This window comes from Populus nigra, chromosome 13 (genome assembly GCF_951802175.1).
Source record: "Populus nigra chromosome 13, ddPopNigr1.1, whole genome shotgun sequence".
Classification (NCBI taxonomy): Eukaryota; Viridiplantae; Streptophyta; class Magnoliopsida; order Malpighiales; family Salicaceae; genus Populus; species Populus nigra.
The window spans coordinates 2,639,462-2,664,139 of NC_084864.1; the positions used below are offsets into that span (position 1 = coordinate 2,639,462).

At 30.5% G+C, this 24,678-nt stretch overlaps 2 protein-coding genes across 5 annotated transcripts in view; one reads left to right on the top strand and one right to left on the bottom strand.

The window, feature by feature from the left end:
* The window catches only part of LOC133671338 (midasin), a 38,234-nt gene extending 36,809 nt beyond the window's left edge, over window positions 1-1,425 (top strand). For both annotated transcript variants that reach the window (XM_062092061.1, XM_062092062.1), the window contains exons 73-77: window positions 1-282; window positions 476-655; window positions 775-873; window positions 976-1,113; window positions 1,218-1,425. In XM_062092061.1, coding sequence (XP_061948045.1) covers window positions 1-282; window positions 476-655; window positions 775-873; window positions 976-1,113; window positions 1,218-1,250 — 732 coding nt within the window. In that variant the 3' untranslated portion in view covers window positions 1,251-1,425. The remainder of the gene's footprint in view (window positions 283-475; window positions 656-774; window positions 874-975; window positions 1,114-1,217) is intronic.
* A 12,818-nt stretch (window positions 1,426-14,243) lies between these two features.
* LOC133671579 (aminopeptidase M1-like) lies at window positions 14,244-21,384 on the bottom strand. Of its 3 annotated transcripts, none has more exons than XM_062092368.1 (19): window positions 20,915-21,384; window positions 20,663-20,811; window positions 20,056-20,158; window positions 19,703-19,889; window positions 19,493-19,586; window positions 19,171-19,324; window positions 18,798-18,902; window positions 18,594-18,710; window positions 18,121-18,234; window positions 17,269-17,451; window positions 16,794-17,115; window positions 16,339-16,460; window positions 16,147-16,244; window positions 15,730-15,907; window positions 15,529-15,643; window positions 15,368-15,435; window positions 15,196-15,273; window positions 15,010-15,087; window positions 14,244-14,505 (listed from the first exon to the last, which is right to left on the bottom strand). In XM_062092368.1, the coding sequence occupies exons 1-19, from the start codon at window positions 21,137-21,139 to the stop codon at window positions 14,467-14,469; spliced, it is 2,529 nt and encodes an 842-aa protein (XP_061948352.1). In that variant the 5' UTR covers window positions 21,140-21,384; the 3' UTR covers window positions 14,244-14,466. The 3 variants fall into 3 exon arrangements, with proteins under 3 accessions (XP_061948352.1, XP_061948351.1, XP_061948349.1); XM_062092367.1 differs by having other exon boundaries at window positions 14,244-14,497; window positions 20,663-20,808; window positions 20,915-21,383; XM_062092365.1 differs by having other exon boundaries at window positions 14,244-14,497; window positions 20,915-21,383.
* Window positions 21,385-24,678: the final 3,294 nt, after the last annotated feature.

Genomic DNA, 24,678 nt, shown 5'->3' on the forward strand with positions numbered 1-24,678 from the left:
GTAATTCCTTACATAGCAAGTCACTACCGAAAAGATAAAATATGGCTGAGGCGAACTCGGCCTAACAAACGTGATTACCAAGTCGTCATTGCTGTGGATGATTCTCGCAGTATGTCTGAGAGTTGCTGTGGGGATGTCGCAGTTGAAGCTTTAGTGACAGTATGTCGTGCCATGTCTCAATTGGAAATGGGTAACATGGCTGTTGCAAGTTTTGGGAAGAAGGGAAATATAAGATCCCTGCATGATTTTGATCAGCCCTTCACGGGGGAGGCTGGGAAAAAGGTTAGTGTTCCCACTGTAACGTATCCTTCTCATTTGAGGCTGGGAAAAAGCTTTAGTGACACTATGTTATGTTTTGTTTTTCTCAATTCTATGCTTGAATGGATATTTATTTCTTTTGCCAGTGTTTTCCATATCACTGAAGAGTATTCAAGAAGATGTAAAGTTCTCTTGTTAATTTTTCTGGTTGGAACAGATCATCTCCAGTTTGACATTCAAGCAAGAGAATACCATTGCAGATGAACCTGTTGTAGATCTTTTAAAGTATCTAAACAACATGCTGGATGCTGCAGTTGCAAAAGCACGACTTCCTTCTGGGCAGAACCCGCTGCAACAGCTTGTCTTGATTATTGCAGATGGTCGGTTCCATGAAAAGGTACGTTTCCTTTACCTAGCTATTCGGGGGGACGAAGGGTAAGGTCACACATCTTTGATGGTTAATGTAACATTAGCTGTGTAATTACAGAAGCTGACCATGTATGTATATCTATACAGGAGAAATTGAAGCGTTGTGTTAGGGACTTTTTAAGTCGGAAGCGAATGGTGGCATTTCTGGTGCTGGACAGCCCGCAGGAGTCAATCATGGACCAGATGGTAAGTCTTTATTTTGTTTTCTAGAAACTCATTCACAGCCACTGGACAAACATTTCCTCTAATGCATACTTCTTTTCCATGATCTGTTTATCTGGTCCCCAGGAAGCATCATTTGTGGGTGAAGGTGAAAAAAGAGTGCTCAAATTTACAAAATACCTTGATTCCTTTCCCTTCCCATATTATATTGTACTGAAGAACATCGAAGCTCTTCCAAGGACTCTTGCCGATTTATTAAGACAGGTAAGCTTATTTTCTTCTTTTTTTTTTTTTGGAGAACAATTATTTTATAGAAGCACCGGCATTTTTAATCATGCTGATTTTTATCCTTTCCTTTATGGTGGCAGTGGTTTGAGCTCATGCAGTATTCAAGGGAGTGAGTCTTTTCCCTCTGATAGGCTTTGTATAGCTATATATATATATATATAGTTCCGGCGAGAGAAATATTTCGAGGAAGATGTAGATATAGTAGCATCTTTAAAGTTCTTAAGCTCTAATGTTGAATATCACCATCATATATCATCATCAATGGAAAAATCAAATTCTTTTTTGCCATGCACCTTCCCATATGGTGTGATTTGATCAAGATATCTCTGAGATTTCATCGAAATTGCTTGTTTGGATTTCTGATTCTTTCTCATTGTGCAAGTCCCTCCAAGTTTCTCACCTGTATATGATTATAGTTATAAGACTCGAATCGGATCAATCCAGCCAGAGGTCTAGGTCATGAGAATAATAAAAAGAAATTTGGATGCATGCTATAAAAAAAAATATATATTCTTAGTATAATTATCTCAAATTGAAAATTTAAGAAACAAGAAACAATTCATTTTGACCATATAAAAAAAAATAAAAATGAAGTGGTCTATTTTTTGAATATATATTATATAGGCATTTGACCAAGCATTTGTATTATATAGATTTAGAATTTGCGGCTTGACTTGAAAAATTTACAATTTAGGTGATGAATTTTATTCGATCTAAAAACTTTGTTTTTTATTAAAAAAAAATTTATATTCAATTATATGATAATAAAAATAATCATTTATAAATTAAATATAAATTAAATATCAGGATATTTGTTTAAGTTTGTAATAAATTTATATAAATCATAACTTTATATAAATCAAAGTGAAATAATTTATAAAGATAAATTTAAAATTAAAATTGGGCAAATATTAAATAATAAAATTGGAAAAAATATTTTATATAATAAAAGAAAAAAATAGGTGGGGGAATATGGGAAAAAAAAAAGTTTGTTTTTGTATCGACATGTAAAAAAATATCTTGAGGCCTTAAAGGTTGTCTTAAGTTATTCAGGGGTTTTTTTATATTAATCCTGATTTTTTACGTCATGTTTAATGATACATTGAAAATTTTCAGTGTAAATTTTTTTTTTATATACAAGTTCCCACAAAATTTCTACCAAAATTTCAGCGGAGTCTCTCTTATACCAGAAGATTTCAAGTTATCGACAAAATTATATTACACTTTTAATTTCATTTCACAATCCAATCCAATTATCCTAGATCTCAATTCAACTCATCATTATTAACACAACATATCTTTTTTTCAATAACATCATACAATTAAAGTTCACAAAATAACAATGCATAATTCAATTATTACATAATATAATCATATAAACTATATCTTACATAATAATATCATAGAGCGTGAATCAAGTGAAGGATTCGATTTCAACTATCAACATGAATGGTTAAATAGATATATAGAATTACAAATACTATATATATCCAAATTTATAGGTTAATATTACATTTCAAGTTTTAGAAGATAAGTCTATTAATTTACAAATAATTATATGTCCAAAAGAAAAAGGTAACTAAATTAAAATAACTTTTGACGTGACCCCGATAGACTTGAAATCAGAAATTAACATGTATATATAAATAAATAAAAATAATAACAATGACAAATAATAATTTTCATGACATTACTTATTATCTAATTTTTTTATTTGATGCGGCTCGTAATTATTTAATTCCTCGAGTAATTTACAGAACAAAAGTACATTTTAACCATATTCTTCCCATTGAAAATGTTTTAGAAATTCAAGAAATTACTTGGGTAACATTTGAATTTACGACTTTTTATGTAATATACAATGTGTTGTCATTTTCTTTATGACAAGAAACATAAAAAATACCACCATTACCTACCAAACCTGTACTGCCACTGTGTTTATCACCAAGAAAGTCTCCATTAAAATTAATTTTGATGGAGGAAGCTGCCATGAAACCTGCTAAGGCTTGTTATATGAACCTAAAAAAAGAAGCCTTTTTAACCAATTTAATGTAGGCAAGCTGTCAATGCTCAGACTCCAGGCATGCTACCGATCAAAGCTATTCCATAGCATAGAGGAGAAGAGCTGGAACTTAGTAATGCGTTCTGTTCAAGATTCCAGGTTTGACTCTTGCTAGATGAAAACAATGCTTGGTGCAAACAATTCCAGGAGGCCATCACCTTTGGGCAAAGTGCATGAATTACCCGTGGTTCATTTGCAGGAAACTTCTTATCGAGGACCTGTGCACTCTCAGGATTAGTTGGGTCTTGACCCGGATACCTGATGCTGATAAAAAACTTGTTTTAGTTATATATGTTGTAATTTGTATATATGCACTTGTAAAAACTAATTCTGTTAAAGAGAAATTAATTTTTATTTTTTAAAAATTTGATCCGCAGGATTCATTTGATTTTTGATGACCATGTCGTTGTTTATTTTTAATTAAGAGCAATGAAATAATTCAAATATATATTCTCTTGCCTTTGTGCTAGAAACATATTTATTGTCATTATTATAAGTTTTAATTAATTTAGAGTTAAGAAGAGAATATTTATACCAAGAAAAATACAACATTTAAGGAATTTAATAAGACCGTTTAAATACAACTACAATAAATAATATATAAGTTAAACATTAGAGACTTAATCCTTGTCCTTATTTATTAATTTTAAACTTATTTGTATATCTTATATTAAGATCGACATTAATTGAACATTAATTTACAAATAACTGTTATATTGCACCTGTTTTATCATCTAAGCCATATATGTATATATGGATGTAAGAGTATATGCTTCACCATCAAAATAGAATTTTAGCCCCAAATTATCTAAAAAGATCGCAATGGCAAGGTCTTACAACATTTCTTTTGCGGTGCTTCTGTTCTTGGGAATAACATTAATAGCCTCTCCTATCCTTGCCATCGAAAATGAAGATGAATCAACCAAAGCTGAATATATTGACAACGAAAATCTAGCTGCATCACCAGAAAGTTCCACGAAGATTTTGCCAGGTTTTTTGAAAAATTGTGCAAATACGATTTCAAAGTCTATTGGAGACAAAATCTTCGATTACATATTTGGAGATGAAAAGAGCCTGGACTACGATACTTGTAGTGAAGTCACGGGATCCGGTAAAGAATGTCACGATACTCTGGTTAAATATGTTGCTGAAGGACCAACGTTTAAGGCTAATTATGATTTTTATTTGAAAAGGGGCGATGACTTATATAATATTTGCTTGGCTGTGTTCGTGGAATATTAGGGCACATATTTCCTTTCAATATTTATCAATGTCAATGATTTTATATATTGATTCTTTCGATATAGTATAATGTAATAATATGACTGGTTACTTTGAATATACTCATGGTTTTATATTTATTTCTATCATGAAGTTTTAATTTATTGGTGTGCTCGTAAAAATACTATGATATTCTTCAAATAAAGAATTCTAAACTTATAGAAAATAGCGTTTTAAAAAAAAATATTTTTATTTGATTTTATGAAAGTCAAAATAGGTATTTGTGAAAATCCATGATTTAAATCTTAAAGAAAAAAAATATATTTTTTAGGTAAAATTATCTTCTTATTCAAGTATTTTTTTTATATACTAAAGCATGTTATTATTACTAGCAACATAATTTTTTGAATAAAAACTAAAAACAATTAACATTATTCAAAAAAACATTTTCCTTAATTAAAACTCTCTTTTCTTATTCATGTTATTTTGTTATATGAAAACATGTTTTTTTTTTTATCAACAATATTGTTTTCAAATAAATACATATCATCATCACTTTATTTTACAAGTTATTCTATTTGATTTTGAAAGTTGATGATTTGTCAAAAAAAGCTAAGAGGTTATCATAACTCCAAACTAGAAAGGATATCTAGCAAGGAAATAGATAGATCACATTGAAAAACATTACTCAAAATAGCTCTAAAACCACTTGTTCGATCTAGAAATAAAAAAAAAGAATGATAAATTGACTAATTTTTATTTAATAAGAAGACTTTTATACAAAATGTTGATTCTAGAAAATCAACTAATATGTATAAACACTCATATATACCCATGAATTTACCGTGGTTCACTTGCAAGAAACTCCTTGTCAAGGACCTGTGCACCCCCATAATTAGTCAAACCTTGGCCCGGATACTTGGTGCTAATCCAAAAAAAAAAAAAATTGCTTTGGCTATATAAGTTGTAATTTGTATATATGAACTTTGCATAAACTAGTTCTATTAAAGAGAAATCAACATTTGTTTTTCTTAAATGTGATTTGCAAGATTCATTTGATTTTCAATGACCAAGTAATTTTTGTTTTAATAAGAGCAATGAAATAATATAAATTATCTTGCCTTCTAGAAACATATTTATTGTCATTGTTATAAGTTTTAATTTAGAGTTAAGAAGAAAATATTTATATCATGTCAAATGAAAATTAATAAGACAGTTTAAATAGAACTATAATAAATAATATATAAGTTAAACATTAAAGACATAATCCTTGCCCTGATTTATTAATTTTAAACTTTCTTGTATATCCTATATTAAGATCGACATTAAATAAATATTAATTCATATATAACGGTTACCTTTTATCAACTAAGCCATATATGTATATATATATGTACAAGTATATGCTTCACCATCAAAATAATTTTTTAGCATCAAATTATTTAAAACGATCGTAATGGCAAGGTCTAACAACTTTTTATTCACAGTGCTTCTGTTCTTGGGAGTAATGTTAATAGTTTCTCCTATCCTTGCTATTGAGAATGATGATGAATCAATCGCAGCTGAATATATTGATGATGAAAATATAGCTACATCACCAGAAAGTTCTACAGAGATTTTGCCAGGATTTTTGAAAAATTGTGCAAATACGATTTCAAAGTCTACTGGAGACAAAGTTTTCGATTACATATTTGGGGATGAAAAGAGCCTGGACCACGATACTTGCAGTGAAGTCACGGGATCCGGTAAAGAATGTCACGATGCTTTGGTTAAACATGTTGCTGAAGGACCAACGTTTAAGGCTAATTACAATTTTTATTTGAAAAGGGGTGATGACCTATATAATATTTGCTTGGCTATGTTTGTGGAATATTAGGGCACAAATTTCATTTCGATATTTATCAATGTCAATGATTTTCTATATTGATTCTTTCGATATAGTATAATGTAATAATATGACTGGTTGTGATACTGATTAAATTAAGTTTACATCACTTGGTATTAAACTTAGTTTCCTCTCACCTTGAATAAACTCATGATCACATCTAATTATATTTATGAAAAACAAAGAATATACTCATGGTTTCATATTTATTTCTATCATGAAGTTTTAATTTATTGTTGTGCTCGTAAAAATATCAAAGGTTGCTAGAGACAAAGTCTTCAATTTACATATTTGAGGATGAAAATAACCTGAACTATGACACTTGTAGTGAAGTCATGGGATCCGGTAAAGAATATCACGGTGCTCTAGTAAAATATGTTACTGAAGGGCCAATGTTTAAAGCCAATTCTGATTTTTATTTGAAAAGGGGTGAAGACCTATATAATATTTGCTTGTCTGTGTTCATGGGTTAGGGCACATATTTCCTTTTGATATTTATCAAAATCAAAGATTTTCTATGTTAATTGTTTCAATTTAGTATTATGTAATAATATGACTGTTATGATACTAAACTAATTTTATATCACTGGGTATTAAACTTAGTTGCCTCTCACCTATAATATATACTCATGATCACATCTAATCATATTTATGAAAACAAAAGAAGAAAAAGGTGTTTTATATTTATTTCTATCATGAAGTTTTAATTTATTGTTGTGACCGTAAAAACAATATAATATTCTTCAAATAAAGAACTCTAAACTTATAGAAAATGGTTTTTTTAAAATATATTTTTATTTGATTTTATGAAAAGCAAAATAGGTATTCGGGAAAATCCATGATTTAAATTTTAAAGAAAAAAAATACTTTTTTAGGTAAAATTATCTTCTTATTCAAGTATTTGTTTTTTACTAAAACATGTTATTATTACTAGCAACATCATTTTTTCAATAAAAACTAAAAACAATTAACGTTATTCAAAACAAAACAAAAAATTCTTTAATTAAAACTCTCTTTTCTTATTCATGTTATTTAGTTTTATGAAAACATGTTTTTTTTATCAACAATATTGTTTTTAAATAAATACATATCAAGATCACCTTATTTTACAAGTGGAATGTTCATATAATGAAATTATTGCCCCAACATTTTGATTTATTTTTCATAGCAAGTAGTCTATTTGATTTTGAAAGTTGATTATTTATCAAGAAAAGCAAGCTAAGAGCTTCATCATCACTCCAAACTAGAAAGGATATTTAGCAAGGAAATACATGGATCAGGCTGAAAAACACCACTCAAAGTAGCTCTGAAACCACTTGTTCGATCTAGAAATAAAAAAAAATAATAAACGATAAATTAACTAATTCTTATTTAATAACAAGACTTTTATACAAAATGTTGATTTTAGAAAATCAACTAATATGCATAAACACTCATATATACCCATGAATTTATTGTGGTTCACTTGCAAGAAACTCCTTGTCGAGAACCTATGCACCCCTAGAATTAGTTGAACCTTGGCCCGGATACTCGGTGCTAATCCAAAAAAAAAAACCTGCTTTGGCTATATAAGTTGTAATTTGTATATATGCACTTTGTATAAACTATTTTTGTTAAAGGGAAATCAATATTTGTAATTTGTATATATAGACAAGATCCCTTTCAAGTTCTTTACTTATATGAACCTAAATATACATACAAACATTCTCTTTTTAATAACTTAATTAGAGTTAAACGCAATAGTGATAACATAAACTTAAGCTCATAATATAAATCAACATCTTAATACAAAAGTTATAATAAATTCTATAATTGTGAGCTCTAACTAGACATGATGAAATAATGTTAATTACAACAAAAAAATAGGTTTTGTAAATCAACAAAAACAACTTATTAACAAAGTTATAAGCCTGAAAATAATAAGTAATGAGTGAGTGAGTTCAATAACTCAGTAAGTAAATAATGTTCAATATATATATACGAGGTAATACATCAATGAGTAATACACACATATACATACAAGTTTGACTTATGCTTTTATATGAGAGTGATAAGTACAAAATTTACATATATTTTTATTACTATTACAAAACTCATTCTTTGCAGTAAATATTTTTTTTTCAAGCATATAGATTTTAAGAGCAAGAGAGTCAATTTTCTAATAAAAATAGCATGTTGTTTTGGTGCAAGAAAATTTATGATTTGAAGATGATCAATCGGTTATAAATAATGGTATCATTATTTAGAGTTTCATTATTAAAGGTTGTTCATATTATTATAAGCTATTAATTATAATTTATATATTAAAAAATTATATATAAATTAAGATATTTTATTGATGAAGTTTATATTTGAAGTTTTTCTATTTGAGGTGTTTGTAGAGAGGTTGTGATATTTTATAAGAATAAAAATATATTTGTATATATGATCTAATTTTATATATGCTCTATTAATTAAATCTTCGTTCTTTGATAAATTTTATAGATTGGCAAGTTTGAGAATATGTTTGTTTTTACTATTCAATTCGCTTTTAAAAATTTTTCTAAAAAATATTAAATTAATATTTTTAGATATTTTTCAATAATTTTAATGTGTTAATGTTAAAAACATAAAAAAAAATATTATTTTAATAAATTTTTAATTAAAAAAATATTTCTATAAAAACAGTATGCCTCACATTACTTTCAAACTTAACATAGTTGTAATATTTTGAAATAAAAGAGAAATTTAATAGGAAATGACAACAATACCCTTTAAGGATTAGATTTTAAGTATAAAGACATGAGGGGCATTAAGGTAATTGCACAACCTATTGATAAGTATAAATAGGATGGGTTAAAGAAAAAAAAAGAATCTAAATGAGAGAGAGAGAGAGAGAGAGATGGAAGAATAAAAAGAAAGAAGAGAAAGAGATAAAGGAAAGGGAAAAGGATTGGAGAAACTAAGTGTTTAAGGTAAATTTATGCTTTAATGTGTAATTGTGGTAATTAGTTTTGATTTTTGTTTTGATAAGGTTTAGGGTTTTGAAGTTTATATTTTAGGGTTAGATTAATGGATTAATTGAAGTGTTATAGGTTAGTTGTTATGGGTTAAACTGTTATGGGTTGATTATGTTAGATTTTGAGTTAGAATTTGGGATCTACCATTGTTGGGAGACTAGTGGATTGAGAATTTAGAATCGTGATTAACTAATCGACCAGTTGGCTTGTTTGACTTCAGTCAATCAGTTGGTGAATTTTGATCAATCGGTTTGCCTGGCTAGTTCGATTGACCAGTTGGTAGATTTCGATCGACTGGTTAACCAAACAGTAAGAATTGATCGTTTTTTTTTTCCAGAAATTTTAGGACATGTTTGGGATTGACCAGGTAGATTCATCTTATTTTTATATTTATGATTTGATCTCAGATCTTAGAGATATAATATTTTTATGTATTCTTTTATACTCAAACACATTTCATACTCTACCTATTGGGTATTAGTAGGACTTCCATTGATATCTACTTTTGAGTCCTTACTTTTCAATATTAAATTGACAGGATGGTAAGAAGTTGATTAAAAAACTTTGTTTGATTAATTTACTGATAAGATCCTCGATTTCTTTCAGCTTTAAAGGATATCAAAATTATTTGCTTTAATTGAAAAGATATTTATTTTACTTATATAATCAATACATTTATAGAAATAAATGTACAGACCCATGAACTTAGTAAACAATATATCAATTTATTTTTAGAATTTTGCTTATTTAATTTTTTTATGCAATTCCTCCCATACTTTTTGATTTCAACATCTTGTAGGAAGACCTAGTAAACTTTCCATTGAGTTTAACCTGGTATTCACAATCATACTACAAATTATTTTTTGTGATAGTAAAGTTAGAATTAAATTTGGAAGGTTTTTGACACCGACTAAAGAGTTTCACAAGCAGATTATAACAAGAAATATCATAAGGCGCCAAGGTTCATTAGAAAATTAAAATGCAATGAGTTTGACACTTAATTTACCCCTCAATCATGGCTCATTATAATTACTCATACAATTTTTTTTGTCTTTTCCATCTAATATTCCCAAGTTATTACAACCATGAAGTCAACTTGGAGCGAACTTTTGAACATAAACAATATAAGAAAATAAAAAATAGCACTGTAATGCAAGGTTGTCAATTTCGTTCCATTTCAATCTGGATTGCTGGTATACCTTGTACTATTTAAAAAAATAATAATAAAATAGTCATCTTGCTCGGGAACTCGAATCATTCTAGGTTTCTCGCTCAAATTCTAGCCGAGATATTTTAGGTTTATTTCATTCGTTTTATTATGAATAAACTCATTTGCAGCTGTCAAGATTTTATTGAGAAATTATTGGTACTAATTCTCATGTACCATTCTTCAATAAATCATTAAACTTAATGGACATAGCTTCTCTCCATTTATGATTGTTGAGAGTCTGAGAAACATAAACGAGCTCAAGTGATAATAAAAATGCATGCTTGGTAGCTGAAAAATGATGAGATTGCACTTTTTTAAGTTAAATAAAAAAACAATAATGACAAAAAAAAATGTTAAATTGCAATTAAAAAAACATATAAGGGGGAAATGCATTAAACAACAAAATACTCGAATGATTTGCCTTAACTTACCAAAACTTTGATTCATGCCAAGAACCAAACTAGGTCTAATAATTTTTTTTCTCTTAAATTTATTATGCACGAAAACAAAGAATGTAAAAAATTACAAAAAATAGTGTGAATCAAGTGAAGAATTCAATTTCAACTATAAACATACATGGTTAAATAGATACATAAAATTAAAAACATTAGATTAAAGTCATATATCCAAATTTACAGGTTAATATTACATTTCAAGTTTTAGGAGATAAGAAAATTATTACCCCATCATTTTTTTTTTCATTTTTCATAGTAAGTAGTCCACTTGATTTTGAAATTTGATGATTTATCAAGAAAAGCTAAGAGTTCTATCATCACTCCAAACTAGAAATGATATCTAGCAATGAATTACATGGATTAAGCTGAAAACATCATTCAAAGTAGTTTTAAAGCCACTTGTTGGATTTAACATTAAATAGACTAATTCTTATTTAATAACAAGATTTTTATACAAAATGTTTATTCTAGGAAATCAACTAATATGTGTAAACACTCATATATACCAATGAATTAACCATGGTTCACTTATAGGAAACTCCTTGTCGAGGACCTGTGCACCCCCAGAATTAGTCGGGCCTTGGTTTGAATACCTAGTGTTAATCCAAAAGAACAAAAACTGCTTTGGCCATATAAGTTGTAATTTGTATATATTCACTTTGCAAAAACTAGTTGTATTAAAGGAAAATCAATATTTGTTTTTCTTAAATTTGATTCGTAGAATTTGTTTGATTTTCGATGACCATGTTGTTGTTTCTTTTTAATTAAGAGTCATGAAGTAATCCAAATATATATTTTCTTATCTTTGTGCTAGAAACATATTTATTGTCATTATTATAAGTTTTAATTTAGAGTTAAGAAGAAAATATTCATATCATGCCAAACACAACATTTGAGGAAATTAATAAGACAGTTTAAATAGAACTATAATAAATAATATATAAGTTAAATATTAGAGAAATAATCCTTACCTTATTTATTAATTTTAAACTTGCTTGTATACCCTATATTAAGATCGACATTTTAATTCATAAATAACTATCATATTCCACCTCTTTTATCATATAAACCATACAAAAACACACACATGTGCGAGTATATGCTTCACCATATAAAAAAAAATTAGCATTAAATTATCTAAAACGATCGCAATGGCAAGGTCTAACAACTTTTCATTCACAGTGCTTCTGTTCTTGGGAATAACATTAATAATTTCTCATATCCTTGTCGTTGAGAATGGCGATGAATCAACCGCAGGTGAATATATTGATGATGAAAATCTAGATGCATCACCAGAAAGTTCCACAGATATTTTGCCAGGTTTTTTGAAAAATTGTGCAAATACTATTTCAAAAGCTGCTGGAGACAAAGTCTTCAATTACATATTTAGGGATGAAAACAGCCTAGACTATGATACTTGTAGTGAAGTCACGAGATCCGATAAAAAATGTCACGGTGCTCTAGTTAAATATGTTGTTGAAGGGTCAATATTTAAAGCTAATTATGATTTTTATTTGAAAATGAGGGAGGACCTATATAATTTTTGCTTGTTTGTGCTCATGGGTTAGGCTATGTATTTTCTTTTTGATATTTTTTAATTTCAAAGATTTACTACGTTGATTGTTTGAATACAATATTATGTAATAATATGCTTGGTTGTGGTATTGATTAAATTAATTTTACATCACTTGGTATTAAACTTAATTTCCTCTCTCCTTGAATATACTCATGATCACATCTAATCATATTTTTGAAAAAAAAAGAAAAAAAAGATGTTTTATATTTATTTCTATCATAAAGTTGTAATTTTCTATTGCTGATCATAAAAATAACATGATATTCTTCAAATGAAGAACTCTAAACTTATAGTAAATGGATTGGTACTAGCAAATGTAATATCCTTGGGCTTTTTTAAAAATATTTTTTTATTTGATTTTATGAAAATCAAAATTGATATTTGTGAAAATTCATGATTTAAATTTTAAAGAAAGAATATATATTTTTAGATAAAATTATCTTTTTATTCATGTATTTTGTTTTTGACTAAAATAAAACTGAGCTAACTTAAAAATTAACGAGTTACTGTTTAACATGAACAACACCTAGCTAATAAAAGCATGTTTTTAATCTCCACTGTCGAGAATGGATACAATATCCAAGCGCATATCATATCCAAAAATACACATAATCCAACAGTGAAAACACTAATGCCTTTTAGTTTTACTTAGTTAAGTGGCTTGCACTGCGCAATGGCCAACCTATTTTTTTCATGATATAAAAAAAATATTAAAACAATGTAAACATTTCTTAAAAAAGAAGAAAATATAATATTCATGTAATTTGCTCGAATAGGTTTAATAAACTCAGTTAATTTAATAATATCATTACAAAATAAGATAACAATAATAAATAAAGTAGAAAAAAATAACAATTCAATGTAAACGATGAACGCTTGCCAATATTATGAAAATATATCTTCATAATATTTTCAAAATATCTCATTGATCTTATTTATTAACAAAGTAAAAATTAAATGAGAATACGATAATTATATAGAAAGAAAAAAAAGGCAAAAAAAAAAGTCAATTCATGTTAACTTTTTAAACCGTGACTCAGGTTATAAGACCGAAAGCACTATACATGAAAAAATCATGAGGGTTAAAATTACACAAAAAAATCCACAATAAAAATAATGAGGGTTAAAATTGAAATAAAAAAATTAATCAAAGGGAAAAAATATAAAATTTGTAATAGAAACCAACAAACACATAAAATTTATTAAATAATAAAAAAAACCAATGCAAGGATACACATATAAAAAATCTTATAAAAAAATCAATATTACAAAAAAAAAACAAATTTAATCTATACAAAATTTTTCTTATTGTTTTCATATCAACATGCAAAAAAATATACATTTAGACCCCTAAAGTTGTTTAAAGTTGTGTGGGCTTTTTAAAGCATAAAATTATAAAAAACTTTTCACAAAATTAAATTGTTTTTACACCAACATTAAAAAAACATACCTAAAGTTGGCCAGTGAGATTTTTAAAGGATAGATTTATGAAAAACCAGGTGCACAAAATTTATAATTATTGCACTGACATGCAAAAACATACTATGGGATCTCGGATTGTGTGTCAAGCCTGCTTTCTAAAATAACATCAAATTGTTAATATTGGATAATTTTAAATATATTAATATCAAGATTATTGAAAAATACATCAAATTTGATATATATATATATATATATATATATATATATATATATATATAATAAAAACACACTTTTATAAAAACATCCGCACCACGTTACCAAAACACAATCAAAAGTTGTACGAGGTATCATGCTTAGCAAGCTAGTCGTGAGATTACTTCTTCAAGGGAACTTTCTTGCTTTATGCTTTGAACCCACCTTGCCTTGATTCTTACTTGCTCTATGCTTTGCTTCAAATTCGTAGCAATCCCTGGAGTTGCCCGAGCAGCAAAAAATTCTGTCACTTCATCAGCCTTTTCATTGCTGCAGAACTGCCAGACTAATTTAATCAGACCAATGATTGATTAGTCCTATAAATCTTGCAATTTGACTAACCAAAAACCTATCCCTACTTCAAGAAATGTTTTTCACATCATGGATTAGTTTAAGGATGACATTGTCACCAACCAGCCATGTGTCTGAAAGAAAAGATGCAGTTTTTAGACGTAAAAATTTCAGATTCAATTGCCTTCTCTGCATGCTTATGTCCGAATCACCTAGTTGTTTTCGTAATGTTAGTGGGGAATTTGACCCATAACTTGATAACTGGGGATGATATCATTGTATGCAGGGACCAAGAGGAGGTGTTGCTAGAGAATTTTATCCATAACTTGATAGCTGGGGATGATATGCAGGCACTACAAAAGAAGCTATCCCTCTGTATGTTCAAGTACTAGGCATACAAGCATTCAAGCATTGTCTTCAAGAAAGATTTTGGGCTGATTTCCAAGAATTAGCTATGATGAATTGCATCCAAATATGGTTGATTAAAAAAAATACTTACTGGTGTGATGATATCTCTAATGAAATGGGTGATTAGAAGTCCATCACCATATTTGTTCAAGATTAGGTCCCAGTTGTCCTGCATCAAAGACCAAATGCATGCCACAGCAGAATTATGCAGGATATTAGTATCTTCATAACACCTACTGATAATGCTTTCCCGAGTAATTAAACATTTCCTGCATACCTTCAACCATCTCCATGCTATTTCGCGGCCCTCTAAGCTAATTCCACGCAGTCCATAGATGATATCCTGATCCCGAACCTGAAAATATATGAAGACAAAATCAGTGACCTGAACTAAAACCAGTAAGAAAATGGATGTCGTTATTTATATTTGCTAAGCGAAAGTGGGATACCTCATCAGAAACCAACAGGTTCAGAACTTCTAGAACTATCTCCGAGTCTGGACATGAAGCTATACATCCTGCAATGTCAAAAATATGACATGTAATGTATCTTTTTTTTTTTTCCTGAAAAACAAACACGCCATTTTAACTTTAATGCTACCAAATCTTACCCAAAACACGTTCCTTCTCATGAACTGTATCGGCTTCTCTCAAAATCTTCAACAAGGACTCAAAACCATTTCTATTTGTGGTGCTAGCATTCCTCATTATAGCAATGTACGTAGCCTGCAATGAAACCGGATGCTCTGCTATCACATTTGAAGAGGTTCACATAAGAATGAGAAATTGTCCTACTTGGAGTTATGTTTTACCTTTCTTATATCAGCTGAAAGAAGAGGTGTGGCACTGTCTTTTAACAACGATTCAAACCGCTGCATTGCTTCACTGTGAGTTTTATCATGCCCAAAGGTAGCCAAGGCCTTGTATACATCTCCTCTTAACATTGTATTTAAGTGGATCTCACCTGGAACCGATTCCCATCCTAATTTCCTGCAAGACATAATGAACACATGTGGCTTTTTAAATATCACAGAAAGAAACCTAGTCCAATATATGACACAACTTTGTAATGAACAAAGCATGTTATTATAAACAAGGTTACAAGAAGACTGAAAAAGAAATCATAAGGGTGAAAGAGTTCAAGCTGACCCTTGAAAAATTGCAAGTTTTAGAAAAGCCAAAAGGTTTTCATTAAACATTTTCAACTACATAATAATAATAATACTTACTCAGCAGAAAATAGGAGGAGGTTGATGAAAAACGTTTTCAACTCATTCACTGCATCTGGGATGGCGTCTATCGAGATCTCAACGACACTATAGCATACCTGTTTTGTGAATTATTTGGGAGTTAGATGGCCACTGGTGTCCGAGCAAACATAAGAAACTTAAACTATTAATCAAATCACACAGTAAACTTACATCAATGAGTTTCGACAATACAGCATAATCCAGCTCTTTTCTGTATACATCCATCAAAGAAAGCAAAGATGATATTGATATTTCACAAGCCTGGCAAAGAGCAAATGCATCATCCAGAACCCCTGAAAATGTGTTAAAATAGATGTCATTCTACTTAATTTTTAGTTTATGATGTGAAAAAGACTTGGACTTCAGTAAAATTTCGTGTTGTATACTTGCCAACAAGTACGCCTAGGGCCACCCAGCTCAAGTTATAGGGATTCATCAATTGCACCAACTACAGTATTGCTAGCAAGGAAAAGAAACTGATTCGTTTGTTTCGAATGTAATGATAGTATGTAGGAAAGGAATCCACGTATGAGGAAAGTGTGTGTTTCCACACTGTGATGAGCAACAATCGATAGATAATCATCTAATGCAGCAGTTAGAGCTTAATAGCGACAATCCATACATACCAAATTTATCTGATGCCAACAAGCAATTTTTCTCTACTGCTTTCCTCAGTTGAGCTGCAAGTTTATCTTCATATTTTACTCTATAGAAACCACTCTGCTCAACGTTAACTTTGACCCATACAAACTCAGAACATTTCTCCTCGTTAGCTTCATTGAATGAGCCAGAATACCCATCAGAAGATGAAAAGAGCTCAGATACATCCACCTTTTCAAATTTTGACTCTAACAGGAAATTCTTGCGTCTGTTGTAAGAGCCAAGGAACAAAGTTATTGGAACAATCCATTTCCCCTCACCATGCAAACCAGATGACAGGAATTGTGACTGCAAGCACCGAATCAGGATTAGATATCCTCACTTATATGAGATCACCTCCAAGAGATTTTGGAAAAAAAAAGTGAGTCCTAACCCCACAGTTATTGGTGAAAAGGAAAACCCTGCAACCAATTCGTGCTTTCTTATTAACCGAAAAGTTACCTGTTCAAATTCTAAGAAGTGGTCTTCAGATTTTACGGAAATGACTGGATATCCTTTTTGCTTTGTCCAGCTATCCATCATTTTGTTCACTTGAATACCAGATTCTGCTGAAAGAACGCTCCATAAATCTTCTGTCTTGGCATTTTTCCAAGCGTATTTTTCCATGTATGAGCTCAGGGCTTTCTAGTTTGAAAATGAAGTCAAATGGTTAAGCATGTAAACTATAGGAAGTTGCTTTCTAATTTACAGAAGAACAATAACATTCCGAAACGCAATCAAATACCAATCCCTTGACTCCCCCGTACTCGTTCAAAGTTTCTACAAAAGTAAGAACTTCACAATGACAAGCCTACCACCCAGCACAACTGTTAGATTACCATGACCCCTCAGGGAACTATAACCTTATTATTGAGTATATTTGTGATCTTAGTATCTATATATTACAGGAAAGCGTGGAATTTCAGAACCAGTTGCAGGTAATTTTATCCCATTCGTGGCCATGATCGAAGGAGCTGGCATCATACTTAAGGAGTTTCCAATAGCTACCGCAATAAAATAGTGAGACAAAGCTGATCTAGGAAAAAACGATTTTGACTCCTAATGCATCATAGCAGACTTACAATACGTTCTACAGAGAGAAGACTGCGAACGAAAAGCAGTCTCTGACTGGTCTTAAACGAATCTCTGCACGAAATGCAATCATAACAAAACAAGCTCCCAGTATCGAATGACATATCCACATTATACTCATTCATGCATTGCTTAAGAACATTATAGGATATATCTTATTTGGCTGAAATGATCCTCCCTAGAAATAGAGAATTGACTCTAAACTAGCAAATAACCTCTCACCTGCAATATGTCATCCCCAAGATAGCCCTGCAACATCCTGATAACAGCTGATCCCTTCTTATAGCTGATAGCATCGAAGATTTCATTCACTGAACGAGCTTGGTGTACCTCCACCTGAAAAGTAAGACTTTTAAAGAACACAACTTATTTGGGTGGTGTAGTTGTACTTGAAACAGTACATTGTCACGACCTTTTATATGGCTTATGCATATACCAGAAAGGATAAACTAATTTATTGATACTGTAACACCCATATTTGAAAGTTGTGAAAATTTATATATATTTGTTTTATGATATGTAGGTTATGAGACTTGGCGCAAGTGAAGTATCCCATAGCACCTCTCCTGCATTGCTGTTCCAGGGACTCAAAGTTCAGGCCATGACAGATATACTGGATTAACAATAAGTTAATTTGTTGAACTAGCATACATGAACAACAGCAAATTCTTGCAAAACCATGAATTGCCCACTACCTCAATTGGATGTGATCCTTCTAGAGCATCGACACGCAAGCCACCAGTTGTTTGCTGAAGAAACTGAGTCCATATTTTCCACTCAGGAAACAAGCCATCTGTTGCCATGTAACTAATCTGGAAATATGAAATCAGGTCAGGTGTGGTCACGAAGATAAAAAATTGTAGAAAAGAGGAAGGTAAAGATCTCAAAGACTCAATTACCCATGTTGCAAAACCCTCATTTAGCCATAAATGAGTCCACCATTCCATAGTAACTAGATTGCCAAACCAATGATGGGCCACTTCATGCATTACAACAATTGTCATCTACAGCGAAGAAAAAGAATTCTCTTAGAAAGGAACACATAAAAGACTAAGAATAACTCTTTCTTCCACCTTACAGATCGCAATTTACGAGGAGGAGCAATGGAAGCATGGTTAAACTCCCATTTCCTTAGAAGCAATGAAAGTATGGTTGCAGGAAAATTGTATCCTGGATGCATCATAAATCTCCGGAGAGAAGATGATGCTGAAAGCAAGTTGAATTTTCAAACAGCAGTAATAAAGCTAAAAGCAATTTCGCTGCATTACTTACTATCTGCTTTCTAGCAGCTGTAGACTGCAGATCATCATATAGTAACTCATTTTCACGATAAATTATCAGACCATAATTCTCCATTGCTCCACCAGAAAATTCAGGGACAGCAACCATATCCAGCTTAGGAAGCGGGTAGGGCATCGAGAAGTACCTGAAAAAACTCCATCGCCAGGTTAGCATATCAATTTAACAAGTATCTATTTTGATTACTGTTCTCCAGAAAAACATCGATGCCCTGTGTGTGTTATTTCTTTCACTCATACAATCACACGAACAAAAAGAATTTCTCACAACCATTAACAGAATGCAAATCACTTACTCAGCAAATAAATCAAGTGCCTTGACAGCAATACTTAGAGCATATTTCCCTTTGTTGGCCTGACCCAAAGGACAGTACACACGAACCTTGACCCCTGCATGCATGACCCATTCAGAGACATACAAGGTTGTAACATTCATAGTATTTGTGAAAATAAAACAATGCGATTTTCTAACACAACAGAACATGGCCTCGGATGTGCATACACACCATCAGCTGTCGTGTCTTCAACATAGTCGAATAACCCAATAACAACAGCCACCAAATAAGTTGACATGAGAGGAGACTCCTCGAAATAAACAGTCTTGACATTCCCAGTAAGCTTTTCATCGATGATTGGCATATTAGACAAAGCTACCAACTCCAACGGCAAATCTATGGTTATTTTGAACGTTGCCTGCTCAGCAAGATCAGTAATAACAGATCAACGAAATTCAGTCATCAGATGTGCAGCACAGAAGAAAGATTAATGCACAAAATTACCATTACACAATAATAATAAATCTGCATGTGAATTCAACAGGCTTGTTCCGAAAAATGCATGCAGCATAAAATTTTAATACCTTGAGCGCAGGTTCATCCCAGCATGGAAAACACCTCCTTGCGTCCACTGCTTCAAACTGAGTAACTGCCATATTCTTCTTCTCTTCTCCATCCATGTAAGTACTATTAAGATCAAATATCAAACAGAGAAATGTACAGTAAATAGAAATCCTCTTCTTCTTCTTCTTCTTCTTCTCTTTTTTGGTTTTGTTGGAAAGAAGTTTCAGATACCGTAGTATATACTTATAATCCTTTTATACTCTTTGCTTTTTCTGCAAAAGATAAAGTACATAGAATTGACAAGTTGTGATTCCACTAATTTTATTTCCCATATTTTGGGAACTCAGAGCCAGTGACAAAATAATTGTTTTAGTTCTCAACTGAAGCGACTACTTCCTTCTTGGCAATGAAGCTATCTGGAGCTAGCAGAAAAGGGTGTTCTTTTCTTTCTTGCATACTGTTGACAAGCATAGAGGAGTTAAGGTCCAATTATCTTGATGCATATTTGTGTAGTGGAGGCTTCAGTTCTCTTCTTCTAGCTTCTCGGTGAAAAGCATTTACAGCACAGGTTCACTTATTTATAATTAAGTTCATCCAAGACAGGATAGAGAGAAAAAGAGTACGTACCATCTGTAGAACCCTCTCAAATGCTCATTAAGAATCCCAGAAAAGTCAATCCTTAGGATTCCATCGCCAGCATTAAGTGCTTCTTCAAAGACCAGCATAAGTATCTCATCATCATCATCCAAAACAATATCACATGGACTAAACTGCTGCTGCAATATATATATCAAGAAACAAAATGGTATCAAGAAAGCCTGATGCCAAATTAATCTAAAGAACATCATCAGATACTATGATCAAGCAAGGATTATTTACTTGGTTCTGAGAGTCAGTGAACAAGACTCCATGGATATTGAGTTCAAGAGCATTTAAGACAACGAACTTAGTGGGTTCAATGATTCTAAGGTTAATACATATGGTGCCAGAAAAGGTACAGACTGAAAGATCAGGTTTGAGGTGAAGGTCATAACGATCAGGGATGGCAAACTTTGGTAGTCTTGTTTGGCCTTTGAACTGCTTTATGTTCTGGTTCCGCTCCATTATTTTCTCCAAATCTCTCTCCAAGATATTACTGCAAATTCTTTTCTTCTTGGATCGTTATTACTGTCAATAATGTTGAATCCCTGCCGCAAGTTTATGTCCATCCGAGGAGAATTGTCAAAAGCAAGAAGAATAGATGTTGGAAGAAATCTCCCAAAGCACCTTTCCTACATTTTCCACCACTCCACAGGGCATCGTCAATTGACTTTTCAGCTACATTTTCCACCACTCCACAGAAAATGAGGCACTCTGGAGGGGGCGAATGACATGACGTTTGTCACGTCACGAAAACTGACCAGACCGCAACGCAACAGCCACGCAGTCCAAAGAAGATAACTATGCTAGAAGTATGAGGTCATGTTTGTTTTCTAGAATTTATTTTTTAGGAAATTATTTTCTAAACTTTCCTGTGTTTGTTTACCATTAGAAAAGTTGGTAAATGGAAAACACTTTCCGGTCAACAAAAAACACTTTCTGGTCAACGGAAACACTTTTCGGTCAACGGAAAACACTTTCCAGTCAAAGAAAAATTTGGTTTGATTTATAGAAAAGTGTTTTCCCTTTTGGCTGTGTTTGTTTTCCGGAAAGTGGTTTCCGGGAAACCACTTTCCAAACTTTCTTGTGTTTGTTTGCTATTGGAAAAGTTGGTCAATGGAAAACATTTTCCAGTCAAAGGAAAACTTGGCTTGGTTTTCAGGAAAGTGTTTTCCTGAAAAATTTGGGCGGAAAACACTTTCCGGAAGTTGTGAAAAATTTAGAAATATTATTATTTGCTAATTATATCAAATTTGATCCTCAAACTTTTGATTGCTATATATAATTTGTTTTGAATATTTATTTTTCAATTTCATCTCTTAAAATTTAATTTTTATATTAATTTTGGTCCTTATTTTTATAATTGCTATTTGTTTTTTTCTTATCATTTTTTTATTGAAATTTTTTATCTATCAAATTTGATCCTCATTCTTTTGATTTTTACTTATTTTATTTGAAATAATTTATGAAATGTTAATTATTATTATTTTAATTTCTTCACCTTTCATTTTTTTTAATTTTTTAGATTTGATCTCTATTATTTTGATTATTATTTATTTTATTTGAGATAATTTATGAAATTATATTTTTTTTTCAATTTCATTCTCATTCAACTTTTTAATTTGTAAGATTTGTTCCTCATTATTTTAATAAACTTGAAAAAATAAAACATTAATAAGTTATTTTCCAGCTCATTTTCCATAACATAACCAAACACTGGAAAGTGTTTTCCAACTTATTTTCCATTACACTACCAAATATCGGAAAATACTTTCCTGGAATTCACTTTCCAAAAGGAAACTACTTTCCTGCAAACAAACGGGGCCTAGAAGTATTTTTGTACTCTAGCATGCTATTATAATAATAATAATAATACAGTGCAAAAAATATTTTTAAAAATAACATGGATTATAGCTTCATAAATCATATATATGATTTGCCAGCTTCAAGTGTCATTTGCAAAAGACATATGATTTAATAAGAAGGGAAGAGAGAGAAATAAGAAGAGAGAGAAAAACTTTAGAGGCACATTAAACTTTGATAATAACATCATCGGTATTTTTAAAAAGATCTTGATGAAACGAATTCAACGATACTAAAAAAAAATCATCAATGGCGATCAAAGTAGGTCACATGAGCAGCCCGAAAAGAAATGAGCCTGACACCTTTAGACGACTCGTGTGGCCAACTCCATTCACTGTTTATAACATTTTTTGATGTTGTTGAACTCGTCTCGTCGAAATCTTTCCAACAGTACCGGTGGTATCGTCATTAGTTTGCCTCCGAGGTCATTGTTTTTTTCTTTCATTGTTTTCTCTCTCCCCTCTCCTCCTTCTAATTTATGAATAGAGAAAATAAAAAAAAAATAAAAATAAAGAGACCATGGAGGCACATTGAAGCTCCGATGACGATACCACCAGTACCGTTGAAAAAATCTCGACAAGACGAATCCAACGATATCAAAGAATGAAAAAAATGGTGAACGAAGGGGTCACATAAGTAGTCCAAAGGTGTCGGGGCTTATTTACCTTTATGCTGCTCGTGTGTCCCACTCTGGTCACCATTAGTGACCTTCCTTGATGTTGTTAGATTTGTTTCGTTGCGATCTTTTCAACAATACTGGTTGTGTTATCATTTGATTTTTGTTATGCCTCCAAGGTCTTTTTATTTATTTCTCTCTCCTCTCTCCTAATCGAATCCTGTTTCTTTCAAATTGCAATTTAAAAGAGTCGCAGATGATATTTATGACTTGTGAATCGTAGATGCCATCTGTGACTCTCTAAACTGTGTCTCTAAATATTTTTCGCACTATATTTTTTTAGAACACTAGAAACCAAAAAAAAAAAACTTTTATGTTAAGTTTGAAATTAATGCGGGGCAAATGACATAACCATTGTCACATCCCAAAAACCGACTAGATCGGGACGTGACAACCACATAGTCCAAATGAGATAACTATTGTCACAACCTGATTTCTAAATCCATTATGATATATAGACAAGATCCCTTTCAAGTTCTTTACTTATATGAACCTAAATATACATACAAACGTTTTCTTTTTATTAACTTAATTAGAGTTAAACGCAACAGTGATAACATAAACTTAAGCTCATAATATAAATCAACATCTTAATATAAAAGTTATAACAAATTCCATAATTGTGAGCTCTAACTAGACATGATGAAATAATGTTAATTACAACAAAAAAATAGGTTTTGTAAATCAACAAAAACAACTTATTAACAAAGTTACAAGTCTGAAAATAATAAGTAATGAGTGAGTGAGTTCAATAACTCTGTAAGTAAATAATATTCAATATATATATACGAGGTAATACATCAATGAGTAATATACACATATACATACAAGTTTGACTTATGCTTTTATATGAGTGATAAGTACAAAATATACATATATTTTTATTCCTATTACAAAACTCATTCTTTTCTGTAAATATTTTTTTTTCAAGCATATAGATTTTAAGAGCAAGAGAGTCAATTTTCTAATAAAAATAGCATGTTGTTTTGGTGCAAGAAAATGTATGATTTGAAGATGATCAATCGGTTATAAATAATGGTATCATTATTTAGAGTTTCATTATTAAAGGTTGTTCATATTATTATAAGCTATTAATTATAATTTATATATTAAAAAATTATATATAAATTAAGATATTTTATTGATGAAGTTTATATTTGAAGTTTTTCTATTTGAGGTGTTTGTAGAGAGGTCGTGATATTTTATAAGAATAAAAATATATTTGTATATATGATCTAATTTTATATATGCTCTATTAATTAAATCTTCGTTCTTTGATAAATTTTATAGATTGGCAAGTTTGAGAATATGTATGTTTTTACTATTCAATTCGCTTTTAAAATTTTTTCTAAAAAATATTAAATTAATATTTTTAGATATTTTTCAATAATTTTAATGTGTTAATGTTAAAAACATAAAAAAAAAATATTATTTTAATAAATTTTTAATTAAAAAAATATTTCTA